The sequence below is a fragment of the Solanum lycopersicum genome, chromosome 1, assembly GCF_036512215.1.
Source record: "Solanum lycopersicum chromosome 1, SLM_r2.1".
Classification (NCBI taxonomy): Eukaryota; Viridiplantae; Streptophyta; class Magnoliopsida; order Solanales; family Solanaceae; genus Solanum; species Solanum lycopersicum.
Genome location: NC_090800.1, coordinates 90,208,006 through 90,223,603, shown reverse-complemented (window position 1 = coordinate 90,223,603; position 15,598 = coordinate 90,208,006). Strand labels below are relative to the sequence as shown.

The 15,598-nt window shown below is 34.4% G+C and overlaps 2 protein-coding genes across 3 annotated transcripts; one reads left to right on the top strand and one right to left on the bottom strand.

The window, feature by feature from the left end:
• The first annotated feature begins 917 nt into the window (after window positions 1-917).
• LOC101244128 (B3 domain-containing protein REM20-like) lies at window positions 918-4,315 on the top strand. Of its 2 annotated transcripts, XM_019211855.3 has the most exons (5): window positions 918-961; window positions 2,588-2,660; window positions 2,747-3,302; window positions 3,646-3,773; window positions 3,867-4,315. In XM_019211855.3, the coding sequence occupies exons 2-5, from the start codon at window positions 2,607-2,609 to the stop codon at window positions 4,137-4,139; spliced, it is 1,011 nt and encodes a 336-aa protein (XP_019067400.1). In that variant the 5' UTR covers window positions 918-961; window positions 2,588-2,606; the 3' UTR covers window positions 4,140-4,315. The 2 variants fall into 2 exon arrangements, with proteins under 2 accessions (XP_019067400.1, XP_004230633.2); XM_004230585.5 differs by lacking the exon at window positions 918-961 and having other exon boundaries at window positions 2,425-2,660.
• Window positions 4,316-4,482: 167 nt separating this feature from the next.
• On the bottom strand, window positions 4,483-13,944 carry LOC101264560 (rDNA transcriptional regulator pol5-like). The gene is made up of 8 exons (XM_004230479.4): window positions 12,826-13,944; window positions 12,200-12,325; window positions 11,882-12,079; window positions 11,192-11,419; window positions 9,986-11,110; window positions 9,324-9,611; window positions 6,967-7,411; window positions 4,483-5,535 (listed from the first exon to the last, which is right to left on the bottom strand). Exons 1-8 carry the CDS (start codon window positions 13,342-13,344, stop codon window positions 4,706-4,708), a joined length of 3,759 nt encoding a protein of 1,252 aa, XP_004230527.1. The 5' UTR covers window positions 13,345-13,944; the 3' UTR covers window positions 4,483-4,705.
• Window positions 13,945-15,598: the final 1,654 nt, after the last annotated feature.

Sequence of the window (15,598 nt, the reverse complement as noted above, 5' to 3'; positions counted from 1 at the left end):
TTTGTCTCTTTGATTTTTTTACAATATGTCTTAGTAATCGTTGTTATTTTCTTTCTCCTAATTTATGTGACATATTTTTTATCTTGATATTCAAATTAAGTTTTGTTTGTATAATTTTTAATATGCCTTTTAAATATTTTAAATTATTATTTATTGTGATTTATAGTATTTTCTATATTGTTATAAATATATAAATTTTATTTTAAAAAAATTAAAAGATTTTATATTTGTTTTTAATCAAAATTAAAAGATCTTTACTATGGCAAAGAGAATAGCATCAAACTTCTATTACTAGCTCAACTTTGCATGGTACTATAATATCTTTTAAAAGAAAATAGAATGCCAAAATTGCTATTTTAAAGTAGTTGAATAAATGCATAATGGATCATTTGGTAGGAAGTATATTACGACAGGTATTATGTGTGGTAATATTTAATTTTATGTAGTAGGAATTTCGGGTCAAATAATATAAGATTTAATATAGTAGGATTAATTGAGTGCGGACTCAAAAGGGTAAAAAAATTGTCAAAAATTCCAAAAGGGCATATCAATTTTTTTTAAAAACCAAAACGGTAAAATTCCTCACGATTTAGCGACTTTTGCCTTCTGAAAAAGCGAAATCGCTGCAATAGCAGCGATTTCTTAAATTTGCTTTTTAAAAAAAAAATTAAACAAATCGCTCCACATGGAGCGATTTTCAAATCAAAAAAATAATTTTTTTTTATAAGTATTAAAATTTTTAATTTTTTTTTATTTTTTGCTTTATTTTATATAAAATAAATTCTTAATTAACACATTTTTTGTTTTACACTTAATTTTTTTTTTTTGAAAACTTAATTAACAATTATATTTATATCATTGAAGTCCACCATCTCCTTCCTCTATATTCTTTCTCAGTTTTTTCCATTTATCTCAACACAAAAGCATCAAATTAAGCAGTCTTCTCAATAAACCAAGCAAGGTCAGATTTATAAATTGTTTTATTTTTTTCCAAACATTTTACTCTACTTTCTTCACTTCATTATTCATTACTATTTTTTAATCAGTTTTTTTCTTGGTTATTTTTTACTTTTATTTGCTTCTCTACTTATTTACTACGGATTTTGTTCCATTCAGAAGCTAAATTTTAGAGTTGTTAAACTAAATTAGAAATTACAAATCATAACTATATATATTACCACATTTCATCTTCTTCATTGATCTGTTTCTTTTTTCAATCTCAACCAATTGTAAAGCAAAAAAGAAAAAAAATTAAAATTTTTAATAGAAGTCGCTGCAGAAGCAGCGACTTATAAAAAAAAATAATTTTTTTTGATTTTGAAAATCGCTCCGTATGGAGCGATTTGTTTAATTTATTATTATTATTTTTTAAAAAAACCAAATTTAATAGCAGCGATTTCTCTTTTTCAGACGACAAGTCGCTATATCATGAGCGATTTTACCGTTTTGATTTTAAAAAAAAATTAATATGCCCTTTTAGAATTTTTGACAATTTTTCTACCCTTTTAACTCCGCACTCAGGATTAATTGATGAAAAGATAAAAATATTGCGAAACTCTTTTTAATCAATTTGTTAATTTTTTTTTAATTCTATATTTTATATCTATATTAGTAAGTTTATTCGAGTAAATTAGCTTAAAACTTTTACTATTTAGAGAGAGTTGTTTGTTGTTAAATAAATTCAATATAAATCAAGAAGTATTTGAATTGTGAGTTGTTTAACATTTACTAATGGAAAAGAGAAACTACATGACGTTTGTGATCTTAATTAAATGTTTTATATATTGATCTATAAGTGATTTTCTAATTATTTGTATTTTGAACAATTTATAAAGCTGCATATATATTAAAATTACAATTTGTAATTTATGTGTAAACGTAGATGGTTCGTTCAATTTTACTATTTTTTATCGTTTTTTAGGGTTTTAAATTAGACGTTCTACCTTTTATAAATTGAAATTAAAATTTTGTTAGTGATCAATTTATTAAGATGATAGTTATTTACCTTCAAATAATTCAAGTGAGAAGATAACAAATATAACAATAATATTGTTCTTCTCCTATCTAGTTAGAGGACCATAAAAAATAATGTTGTCCTATAATTATCTACTTTGGTCCGATTACATGAAACGAAAAATTCTAAAGATATAGTTGGAAAGAAACATTTTTATAGAGTTTAAATTCGAATACAAAATACGGTGAGAAGCAACAAACCAAATATTACTAAATTTTGCATTACAAATTTTGTACCAAACAATTCATATGGAGTGGTGTCTTTATACTTTTTATAGACAAGAGCATATTAATGAGTGTCTGGTCTTTTTTAGAATAATTTTTTCAAATTAGAGAATGTTGTCATGAATCACACAGTAAAACATTGTATATTGACTGTGTATTATTAAAAGTAAACAGAGAAAATCAAATATTGTATATTGACTGAATTATTGAAATTAATAGTATTCCATATGAGGAAAAAGCTTTCTCTTCTGCATTTACTACTTGAGAAGAGAACAATACTCAGAATTTTCATTTTATTTTTCTTCTTATAATCTCTTCTCTTTTTGTATTTTCTCCTATTCTCTTAAAGTTTGACAACAAAAGAGAAGATGGAAAAGGGCTTCGTCAAGATTTTCTCTCCTGAAAACAGTGGAAAGAGGCTCGTAAGTTTTTTTTTTTTTGAAATATTTTTCTACATGATGAAAAAAAAATTGATGTTATTCTACTTGTTTGTTATGTTTTTTCACAGAAAATTCCCACATCTTTTACATATTACAAGAATAGAAAATTACCAATGAAAATTAACCTTAGGGATCGATTTGGCAATATGTGGCCTGTAGGAGTGAACAAAATCGGAGGAAATTTGTATTTTCAATATGGATGGGAGAAATTTATTGAGGATAATAGTGTAGAGGTTGGAGATTTTCTTGTTTTTGACTATGATGGAAATAAAATGTTTGACTTTAAATTACTTGGAAGAACTAAATGTGAAAAGAACGGAGTTGGAGGTTTAAAAGCGGAAGAAATGATTGTTGAACATCAAAAGAGTAGAGAGTCAAAAGAGAAGAATTGGGCTAGTGATAGCTGTAATAGTTTTTCTTCCTACGATAACGATGTGGAGTACATGGGAGAACGAGATGAGGACGAGGATGAGGACGAGGATAAGGACGAGGAATATAAAGAGACTAAAAAGGTAGCATGTTACGTGGAAGATGAAGAAGAAGACGATGAAGATGAAGAAGAAGAAGATGAGGGAGAGAATCAAAGAACTAACACACATAAGAAAGAGGCGCTACGATCAAAAGGTAAACACCAATTAATATTTTTGTATCGTCTTTTTTCTTGTTAGTAAGTTTTTTTTTTTTTTAAAAAAGAAAATCTTTGTATATTTGGAGATCATCTTCAAGTCATATAAAATGTTTAAGATAATAAGTTCGAAAGGCTAACGAAACAAGCCTAAGGGTGCTTTTTGTTTTAGTTTTTGGAATAAAGTTAAATTTCATTTTTTAATACTTTTGGTACATGTTAAAATTTTTCTTTCATTCTTAAATTCATGTTAGTAAAATTGTAAAATTACATGGGTAGATATTTGTGTTTCATGAGATTTTTGTTTATGAACCAAACCAACTAAATCTAGATGCAAAACAGCCTTTGCTTGCAAGGTGAGGAATCGTCACGACCATTTTGGTGTAGATATATTCAAAAGTGGACGTGCAACACAGCCGAAAAATCCTTATTTTGTAGCAAAAATAAGATCAAAGAGGAGAGATCAACTGGTAATTATAATCATTTTCACTATTTCGTGAATGATTTTGTAGTTCAATCGTTATATCATTTCTTACTTGACAAAGTCTTTGTTCCCAATTCAGTATGTTCCGGTTGATGTGGTAAAGGACTACAAACTTGAACTGCCTTCAAGTATGACCATTCGCGACTCTATTGGCAGAGAATTTGTGACGAAACTCAACAAGTGGAAGGACGGTAGAATATGGCTTGTAGGTGGATGGCGCAGTTTATGTAGATGGAACCTTGTGGAGAAAAATGACCATTGTATTTGTGAATTTGTAAGAGGAAAGCGCAACAAAGACCTTCACTTACGGGTTCAAGTTCTCCGTGAAGGAGAAAGTTCTGTTACATTATAGACTAGAGTTGTGTCACTCTTTCTTAAGCTACTTTGAATTGTGTACTTCTATCCTTCTTTTTCTTCAAATCCAAGATTGGAGTCTTCTGTTGCATCTTTCTACTGTTAATGAACTCCTACATATTGTCAAAAAAGCTTGATGTTCTCTCGTTGTGTAGATAAGTTCATTTGGCTTCATGATTGGCTGGTAAGAATTTGTGCAAAAAATTACTCTTGTTTCACTGAGACGAATTTATCAACTATAGACTCACAATGATAAATAATGACGTGAAATAATAGGGGTGAAGAATGACGAATGGAAACAATCATTGGTAAGATGTCAATTCGCGCCACGTATGCCAAAATTTTGGAATTGTACAGTTACTATGAAGTATTACATATAACCAAAACTGGTGTTGCTACAAGTTTTTCAACAACCCAAGAAAAATCTTGGTGAAAACAGTAAATTCCAGTAGTAAACAAAATTATAAATAACTTATGGTCTGATTAAACGCTAGGAAACAATGACAAATTGGTCACCCCAACATGCGAATTATGAATATTGTCATATACCTTTGCCCCTACCATTCACTGATTTAAAACAGGAAACATGCCCTTCAGTTGAGCTTCACAATCAGGTTCCAGAGCCTTAAGAAACAAGGCCCTCAGTTCAACATCTGTTAAGACCTGAATCACTTTTCCAAAAAACTTACGAACATCAGCTCGTCGTGATGCCTTATCCGGCATATTTTTCAACAACACATTAACAAGACACCCTGACTTGGCAAGATGGCTGCCTAACTCGGCAAAATGGCTGTTGTCATCAGGGTTTGAAGAAACAAACGATTTTAACATCTCGATGACCAGTTCAAGAGCTTCAATTTGACGAAACTGTAGCTTTGCACTAGCACATTTCTCCAAAAGGAACCCAAATAGAGGATATCCAATCCGTGGTCGCCTTTTAAAGACTTCTTTTAGAAACTCGCACTTCATTCGAGTACTTTTACTATCTAAGTAACCCTCCAGTTTTTCTCTGAATATACAAGAAACCTCCTCAAGTTCAGATTTTGGACGTTTTTTCGTATCAATAATCTTCAAAATCCAAAATATTGAACTCTGGGCAAGAGAATTGATCATTTTGAATCTATTCAAGGCAGCAGACAGCTTTTTCTTTGACAAACTAGAGGCAGATTTCTTTTTCTTGAAATGTTTTGCTGCCAGTACCAAGTTCCTTTCCAAGAGAGACTTAAGAACTGGGAATTCGATGACTTCACCTTTTGGATAGTCCTTTGCCTTGAAGATTTTCTTCTGTAAAATTCCCCAAATTCGCTGGCCAAGTTGTTCGTTACCTTCCGTAGTGTGAGGGTTTACAAATGCATGAGCTAGGCTTGAGAATATTTTCACTACTTTTGGCTTCTCTGCAAAGTGGAAAATTTAGATAACAATTAACACCTTAATGAATCAATAAGATCAAACAAATAGTGTATACAGCAGTGCTTAATACAAGAGGAACAAAAGCCTCAGATCATGATATTCAGCCACAAGATCAAAGTGTATACAGGAGAATCTTTTATTCATGGTATTTATAATAGGTAATATTTTTGAGGAGAATCGACAGATTAAAAGCCATACATGCAGAACTAAAATAGAAAGGCTGAAGCGAGGATTTGATAGGATCATAGGAATGACATGCCATATAAAGATGCCCAAAGTGATTGATACATAAGAATAGTGAGTCCAACAACATCTTTAGGAGACGTTAGGCATCTACAAGTCAACATGTATACAAGGCAAATAAGGTTGAAATACGGTTAATTAAATTGAACAGAACAAGGAATGATGACGCACAAGAGGAGCAATTAGTACATGTAAAATTAAATGAGAAAAGTTAGTCTAATTGACTTCGCCCCAAAATGCATCAATATGTAGGTTATGAAGGAATAAGTAATGTGGGGGTCAGATATGTAGAGCTTGGTTATGTAGGGATCACACAATGCATGAATTATTTCTTCACATATTTGTTTTTCCGGTTTTCCCCTCACTTGTGGGATTTTACAGTATATGTGGTTGTTAATATTTGTTTGTTGTATTAGAAATTAATATAAACTATATAACTCTTAAAATAAAAAACTTATTAACAATGCATGATAAAATGTTAAATCTTTGATGTGCGCAGAATAGCTTACAGAAGATCAAGATGGACTAGGACAGATGATATCTTTGATGTGCTAGTTATAGGTAGCAGTTTAGACTAAGACTAAAGTTACCAGTGTCAATAAAAAAATGTTAAATCTATAAAAATGATGCAAGGAACAGAACTGGGACATGAAAGTACCATAACCAAAGCCAAGAATCTAACTGTGGAGTAATAGAGGATAAATTTATCATTGTAGTACTTTAATCCATGTATTACCAATCCTTCTATTAATTATTCCATTTACTACTCCACATAAAATAATACATATTTTAACTCATAACTTAAACCTGTAATATATGTGGGATTGCAAAATAATGACCAACCACTGTACTGGGTTTGCTGAGTTCTAAACAAAGCAACTAAAGAAATATCAAAGATGATAAAAGTATGCTACTTTAAATACATGAATCATCCTCATCCTAGCCAGGAAACAGCAATCCTTTAGGGGTTGTTTGGTTGGGAACTACCTATCCCAAGATCAATTACTTCCCCACCATGTTTAGGGGATAACTTATCCAATCACTATGCTATAAATGGTGGGATAAGTTATTCCAAACATGCCAACCAAACAAGACATCAAAATTTTATAGAACAACTATTTATTCTTATCCCTCACACGAAACGACCCCTTAGTGAATGAAGAAAGACTTGCCTGGATTTTCGTGTAGGTAAATCTCCAGCAACGAGAGGACACGAAGTTTGAAGAGGGCAAGCTGTGAATGAGCAGTTTCACTACCAGCCTGGTTCTTCTTAGCGTTGTACATTTTAGCAAGATGTGTGTCCAGGCGGAACATTGCATCATCATCTAATCCCTCATCAGAATCATCATCAGAAGCTACAGGAAGTTCTGAGGTAACACCCTCAACACCAACTACTGTCTCTGAGTCATCCACATGTGCATGCCTCTCCGCAGTTTCATCCATCTCTGCTTCATCAGATTCCTCAGCCTCTTCAATGTCAAGAACGTCGTCATCATCGTCATCTTCATTCTCACTGTCAGTTTCTTGGTGTCTGGCTGGTTTGAGATCTTTCTTTATAACCCGCAACATTCGATGTAACCCATCATCCGTAACATCTTCACAAAAACATTTGAAAACCTATAAAGGAAAAAATGTTTTTAAGTAGCTGAAGAAGAGCCTGAGCAACAGCAGCTGTTGCAGAGTCCAAACAAACTCAAGTACTTCACAAAGAGAAACATAATTAAAAAGAACAGAAACAATCAATTTTCAAGTATTCATACATGCACAGAAAGGTATTGCCTAGTATTCAATGAGGTGGTTCGAGTCGTGAGGTCTCAATTTCAAATCCCAAGGGAGTAAAAACACTCCAATGATTTCTTTCCCTTTACCTAGGACTTAGTGGATGGATTACGCAGTACTTGTGAAGGTGGGAGGTGCAGTACCTATGGAGTTAATTAAAGGGCGCACAAACTAGCCCAGACTACAAGGTTATCCAAAAAGAATGCAAACATGAGCATTTTTGCAAAAAAAAAAAAGAAAAAAAAAAGCTCCCAACAATTACCATGTACTCGTACTATGCATCTACTACGTGCTTTTAATGTTGAGCATCAATGGACAAGGAAAGATAGTGTAGAGCTATCGACATTTTATCCTCTTTTACCACCGAAAGAACAAGAAAATATTATTTTTGCATGATAAGCAAACTCTGTAATGAAGAGATCAGCAAAAACATGTCCTAACGAATTCTTAAAATTGACCATGTCAAGTTAATTTGAAATATGATACCATTATTATAAGGTGTTTTTCCAAAGTGAAGATCATAAATTTTAACAATTTGAGAGAAGACTAAAAAATTCAATTTGTTTAAAACTAACCGAAGAGGAAACAAAGAAAAACAAGACGGAATACCATTGATATAAAAACCAAAACAGGTGTATCCCAATAAAGGAATTAAATGAAGCATTGCATTCACTATTTTCTCATCAAATAATTAACAGTAAATCCATGTGCAAAACCACAGAAAAAGGATAAACTGAGTCCTGTATTCAGAAAAAACTTGACCCGAAGGGTTTTGTCTAGGGGCAAGAGCAAAGGGCAGGATGTGCAAGTTAGGAGCACATCACAAGTGTGAATCTTGCCGTACGAAATAGCCTAATGTTTAAGCGCAAAAGGGTAGAAGGCCAAACCAATTATCCACCGAGTTTCAAACTTTGCGTCATTGGACATGAGAAATGTCCTGGTTATAAAAACCACATCTTCCTTTAGATAAGGCTTGCAGTGCTAAGAATATTGTGCTTAAAATTTGAATATTACCTTTCAACAATTAAAAAGAAAAAAGGAAAAAGAAAAGATATCTTCTATCAGATAACTAAATAGACCCAATCGTCCAGCATGAGTGACATATCATCATGAATTTTGTTTCCCAGGAGAACTATTGCATTACCTAGGGGTGTTAACAATTGGTGAAAAAACTTTAAAAACCGAAGAGCGAACTAAACAGATTACATAAATCATGGTCACTAATTAGAGAGGGGCCAAGGTACAATAAGGAAAAATCAAGATTGGTTATGTGAATCAGTTGTGATTAAATTATAGTCATCTTGGTATGCTTACTTTGAGTCCAATGTAGACTAGGAGTCCGCTAGTTTTTTCTCAAGATGCTTTTTTTTTTGACAATTATTTCTCAAGAGGTTAGTTTGCCAGTAAAATATGTAGAGAACTTCTAGTGCTAAAAAAGATTGAGATGGGTCTAAATGGAGCAGCATGAACAGTGAAAATTCATATCGCCTACACCACCTAACAGCTTGAGATTGAGAACTCAGTCTTCTAAGACAAAACATCCGTATAAGTAAAAACTTCACCTCCTTTTAGGTTGCTTCTCTTATTAATTTGGTCAAAAAGATTCAGAATGAAGTTCACATCAAAATACAGTAGGTGCAATAATGCATTAGAAATAATGACTAGCATGTCACAAGGTCATGGTTTTGGGAAATATTAAATCACCATAAGAACTGATGGAATATTATGCTTTTTTTTTCCTATTGTTTACCTGCTCAATAGCTGTCCGCATCGGTGCTGATGATTGTGGCAGCAACGAAAGCATAGTGTCCACTAGAACATCCATGAATTCAGGACTATCATCTCCCTCTGCTTCATCATCTCCAGAGGAAGCAAGAAGATCAGAAGATCGAAAAGCTTTGGTACAGCAAATAACCAATTCAGAGGCGGCTTCAGAAAATTCTTGAGGGCGAAGTAGGACTTGAAGCAACAATTGTATCAGAAGGTACCTCATGGAATGTAACTTATTTTTGGCAATACCTGGACCCAAGCTTCTCTCCTGCAATTGTTTGGAGAAAAGATTTAGGTCAGAGAAGAAAAGGATTAACAATCAAACTTCCACACAGATAATATTGATAAGTTTTCACTTTCCTGTACACGGTGAATAGTGGTCAATATGCATAAATAAAATACAAGTTGTTGATGGCAATAATTGATATAAGATGAGTAATAACAAGTTATGGCTGTTTCAGATAAGAGCTAACTGATATACCTCACACCAATGTTGGAGTACGTTCTTATCAAACAATAAAAGAGAGAATTAAAAGGCCTAAAGCAAGCGGCATTGGTTTCACAGAGAAACAAAACTTTGACCAGTGTTGAAGTCAGTAACATTATTACGATTCTACAAAATGAAGCAACACAAAATAGCACCTGTCTTGAGAGCTGAGACTCCATAGCCTGCAATTTCTTGATAGCTTTTTCATCATCGTCGCCCAAGGATCTAAACAGCGAAACAGAAGGAATGTTTCGCAATGTGGTAAGAAATCTCATGAAATAAGCTCCAAGATCATTAGCTTCAAGACCACTAGGCACAACTTGAGGTCCTTCGCCTTTTTGAGCATTGGATAGCAGTAACTGCAGCTGCTCAATGCACATCCTACAAAGAGCACTTGAAATGGCAGACTTTGGCCACCTAAATTTTTCTTCCAATTCAAAAGATGTCACCTCAGTTCCAAGTGTCGAAGAAAATAGACCCTGCACTGCCAAAAATTTTAGAATTTCTCTTTGGACCCTGAACCTTGCATTTGTATCCAGAGATAAATGCTTCAAGCTATTTGGAAGTGACTCTACAACCCATCCTTTCAAAAAATCGGGCGTTCCTACTGTTCCAACAGAATCCTTATCTTCTAAGGAACCAATTTCTGAGTTGTCATCTGTAGTTTGACTCTGATCTGAAGTCTCCTCTGAAGCACGAGCTTCATCCAGGAACATGTCAACTAAGTTCTGAATGAGAAGCATGCATCCAGACTCAGTTTTAAACTCAGCCATCAACTCTTTAACTGTTTTTGACCTGGTGAAGCAATCAAACTTCCCATTACTATGTTTCTGTAAAGCCATAATAACTGCCACTCTTCTAACATCATCATGCTTGACCCACTCAGAAAATTCTCTTAAAAAGTATTGACTGGCTTTGAATAGATTAGTGTCTTTCGCAGAAAGTATGTCCTTTAAGCACTGGACAACTTTGTAAGACAGGACGTTGTAGATGCACGATGTGGGCAATTTTGGAAGGAGAAGCAGCAAAACATTGAACGCCAAATTCTTGCAATTATGAGATGATGGAAGAAGTGATCCTTCAATGATAACTTCACAAAAGTTTTTAAGATTTTTCTCAATATCTTCTTCAGCTGAGCTACCCTTGCGGCCTTTTTTGTGCTTCCTTGTGGAATTTAAAGCTGCTGAGGGATCAAAATCTTGTTGAACATTTTCAGGTAAAAGAATATTTACCAAGGAATACCATACACTATGAGTTCGTGGCAAGCAGAAGTGGGATTCCTGCACATCCATAAAGTCGACAAAAATCAAACTAATGAACAATCCTTTTCAAGGAAAGAAAATGAAGAAGTTCAGTAGCACCTTCAAGCAATTGGAAAGCAAGGACAAATGTTCCACACTGAAAAGCCGGCTGGGGCTATAAGGAAAAGGCAGAAGCTTGCCAAAATCTTTGTTATCAACACCAGTTTTTTCACGTATGGCAAGGGCAAGAAGCAAAGCATCAGGATTTCCAACTTCCGTTGCACTTTCAAACCACTCTTTAAGCCCAGGAGCTTCAAGAACATGGTTCAATGAAACTTCAACAGGTAACTGGCATGGCAAAAATATGGATGGTGAGACGGCTAAACTGAATGCAGCCTAAGCAAAGACTACAAATAGAGGACAACATGCTGAAGCAAAAAATAAACTAAATGAAGAAAGTGAAATGGACAGCATGCTGAAGCAAAAACACACTAAATGAAGAAAGTTAAATCGGCAACATAACAAAACCACAGCTTAGTTGTAGGAAGAGGTGATATTATTTGGATAAGCGTATAACATTTTCTTGCCCAAAAATAAGTAAGATGTAGCGGGAAGAGTAGGAAGAGATGATGTTTTATGTTTTATAGGCAAGTAAAAAAAAAAACTGCAAGTTCAATAAGGGGATGGTGAGCTCATACGAGTTTATAATGACGCAGGAAAAGGCAATCAGTGAAGTCATTTTCAATAGATAACTAAAGTGAATGTACAGAGAATAAATTTGCAATTCATAGGCTTGTAAAAGTGAAAGACCTTGTCAACCAATTCCAAAATAATTGAGACAGCAGGCTCTTGTAAGTAGAGCTTCTTTTTTGCCAGCCAGACAAGAGAACCAACAAATTCTTTAATATAAGGAGTGTTCTTATCAGCAGTCCACTCCAAAGTTAATCTCCCTGATCTTGCAATAGATCCGTAAGCAAATAAGCGTCCCAATAGGCAATCTTTCATGTCCTACAAAACCAAGTTAAGCTTTTCAGACAGACCATAAGAAAACTATCAGTTCACAAAAGGAGATCCTTATTATTTTTTTTTTGAGAAAGGTAACATTTCACAAAAGGAGATCCTTCCCACCTGACCCTTCATGGAAGAAGAGATCTCCAATAATTCAACAATAAGCTTCAACAGGGCATCCACTTTTATGCATGGAACAGCACCAACCAACACTGTCATGCCTAATGCAAACCCTTGCCTTGCACACTGCACAAACAAGGAAATAGATGAGGCTTTATATGGGAGCAGTTGATCGAGACAACCATGGAACATGGGACTATAAGCAGAAGAGACACCTGTCTCTTAAGCCTACATTATATCATTTAACCTTTTAATTCAAAACTGTAGACCATAGGACTACTGAAAAAATTCAATGACACAAGCTGTGAGTATCTACCTGCAAGAAGGTAACCTTTTATGGTTCTATTCTAAAATAAAATAACCTTTTAAAGGTCAATACAGGAAAGACAGCCTAAGCGTCGTATTGTGCAATACAACCCTTCCAGCATGAATGTGCTTTCATCAGTTGGGTATGTCAACAAGAACCCATAGAGATATAAGTCTCCCTAAAAATTATTCAACAATAAAATGAAAATGTGAAGGCATATAGCCCTTATTGAAGCATTCAAATTAAATCGTCAAATATAACAAGGCACAAAATTTAAACAAACCCACAGAACATTGTGCTAAAAGTTAACCTAACCCACCTCTCTTGATGAAGAAATGCCCCGAATTAGCCTCCGAACTGCATATCTCAACGAAGGGGCACAGTTGTTCAACCCATCATCCTTTTCAGCTTCCAATTTGAGCTGTCCCTCAACCACTTCCTTGTTCTCTAGAATATCATAAGCCTTCTGAACTTCAATCAACTCAGCAACTAAAGAATTAGCAGCTGCTTCTCTAATAGAAGCATCGGCAGCTGCAAGGTCCTTAAATACAGCAATGTGGAACTCAGGCAATCCACTAGTAGTGGGAGAAATCACCGCGCTCTTATTACTTTTCAATTCAGAGGACACCACTACTTGCTGGGCTTCGGTTTTTTTCTCGGTCTCCACCCTGCGCCTCTCTTTGTCTACAGCTCTTTTTTGCTTCTTCTTCTCCATAGGATTGCTAGAAATGTGAGAGGTTGATGGGGTATCAGGTCCCTCTGTTTCAGCCTTCCTTTTTTTCTTGTCTTTCTTCATTTTCTCTCTTGATTGCTCAGACCCAACCGTCTCCATGCTCATAATTCCAATATTTGTCTATCATGTCAAATATCCAATTTGTGAGGTACTAAAAAATAGTACGATATTTTCTAAGATGAAAATAAATATAAAAAATTGCAAAGATCCTAAGTTTAATTTTGGTAGTTCCTAAAATACATAAGATTTTGAAAACTTAAAGACAATGTTTTCTTGATGAAAATAGAACGGGGACATTAAGCTTAAATTCCTCGATATTAATCTATATTCTGAGAGAAAACAAAATTGCAAAGTTCTAGAACTATATCATTAATTCAGATACAGACACATGTTAATGCATAAACACTATTACACGCAGTTCAGTCAGCATCTAAACTTGTCAAAGCCAAAATTTCCCTTAACCCAACCAACATCTTCCAAATTACTCAATACTTCATATCTGGTAAAAAAGAACTCTTTATTTGAATGCAAAACTTCTATAGCACTCCAATTTATGCGGCACCCTCTACATTTTTAGCCTTGTCCCAAAAAGAATGTCACTTTTCCTTGGTGCTGCTTAGTGGTGATTGCAAAGAAAAATCCACTAAAAGTAAAAGTAAGCATTAAAGTGACAATTTGGCAAACATTAACAAAGTTCTCCCAAATTTTTTGAATTCCATGCTCACAGGATAGTGGAAAAAGAACTGCAGATTTTATTTCGTGGAACAGTGACATAGATAGTTACATAATTTTTTTAATATTTTATAAATAAAAGAACAGTAGTAATAAGCTTCCGGCTTAATAATACCTACTAGTCGTTCACACATACTTCCATTCAATCCAATCCAACTACAACCTCTATAACAATTGAACAAATTTACTGTTCTACAATCAACCATAAACTCAGCTAAACCATCAATGATTAGATATTTTGAGTCCAGAGATCATTCATGAGGCCTTGGAGAAAGTTAGAATGATTAGAGACAGGTTGGCTACCGCTTACAGCCGACAAAAGTCATATGCAGACAATAGAAAACGACCCTTAGAATTTAACGTTGGTGACCAGGTTTACTTGAAGATATCGCCTATGAAAGGGGTGATGCGATTTGGTAGAAAAGGGAAGCTTAGTCCGAGGTATGTGGGGCCATATGAGATCCTACAGCGCGTGGGTGAGGTGGCCTATGAGTTAGCATTGCCTGCGGAGCTAGCTTCTGTTCATCCAGTCTTTCATGTCTCTATGTTGAAGAAGTGCCTAGGTGATCCAGCATCAATCCTACCTGTAGAAGGTTTGGGGGTTGGTGAAGACTTGTCCTATGAGGAAGTACCTGTTGAGATCTTAGACAGACAGGTCAAGCGACTGAGGAACAAGGAGATTGCCACAGTGAAGGTATTGTGGAGAAACCATCTTGTTGAGGGTGCTACGTGGGAGGCTGAGGCCGACATGAGATCCCGATATCCACATCTTTTCAACTCTTGAGGTTAGGCTTCCTACTCGTAAGGCTATAGTTCCTTATCTCTTCATATTTGTTGCTATTGGCTGATTGTACATAACAATTAAGTTATGATCTCATTGGCATTATGAGGTGAAATGGTAGTGTCATTCGGGGACGAATGTTCCTAAGGGGGGATAATGTAACGATTCAAAAAAAGAGAGAATTATGTAAATAAGAATAAATAGGTATTTAAGGGCATAATTGTCCTTTCACATTTTAAATGAATAAATAAATAAATAAATAAAACAGATTTGTATTTATTTATTTTAATGTTATTTGACTAATTCTTGAATTAGTCTCCTAATCCAATTAGCCCTCTCTCTCTCACGCTTCTAAACTCCCTCTCTCACGTTCTCCATCTTTCTCACATTATTTCTGCCAAAATATCAATAATTTTCATGCTTGAAGAACTCACAAAAAAAATTTTAAGCAAAAGAAAAAGTAATCAAAACGTCAAGGCTAAGAGAGGTTCGTCGAGAGAGGTATACTTTGAAGTGAATTGGGAGTGGTTTGGAGGAGTTTTCCGGGCAGCAACATTAAAGTTTGAACATCGATTAAGGTATGAGTTTCTCTCATGGAATTCTTTCTCCAAGAGTACTTTCTTTCGGACGTTTCTTAAACTCTTGAAACTAAGGTTGTTCCCCTTCGTATGTCCTTGTCCTTAGCTCCCTAATGAATTTGTAGGATGGGTATGTTGTGCTGCTAGATTTTTGCATGAATGATGTGTTTAAATTAAATATGAATGTGTTTATGTGCGGGAAATCGCGATAATGATCATCAGAATATGATCGGAAAAAGTTGATGTATGGGTGTGTATAGGGCAGTGT

Bases quoted from the DNA above. Each gene is read 5' to 3' on its own strand.
- LOC101244128 (XM_019211855.3), top strand. From the start codon at position 2,607: ATGGAAAAGGGCTTCGTCAAGATTTTCTCTCCTGAAAACAGTGGAAAG. The intron at 2,661-2,746 runs GTAAGTTTTTTT...GTTTTTTCACAG, and splicing joins AAAACAGTGGAAAGAGGCTC to AAAATTCCCACATCTTTTAC. The intron at 3,774-3,866 runs GTAATTATAATC...TTCCCAATTCAG, and splicing joins CAAAGAGGAGAGATCAACTG to TATGTTCCGGTTGATGTGGT.
- LOC101264560 (XM_004230479.4), bottom strand. From the start codon at position 13,344: ATGAGCATGGAGACGGTTGGGTCTGAGCAATCAAGAGAGAAAATGAAG. The intron at 9,612-9,985 runs GTGCTATTTTGT...AAACAATTGCAG, and splicing joins AGTCTCAGCTCTCAAGACAG to GAGAGAAGCTTGGGTCCAGG. The intron at 5,536-6,966 runs GCAAGTCTTTCT...TCCACTTTGCAG, and splicing joins TTACCTACACGAAAATCCAG to AGAAGCCAAAAGTAGTGAAA.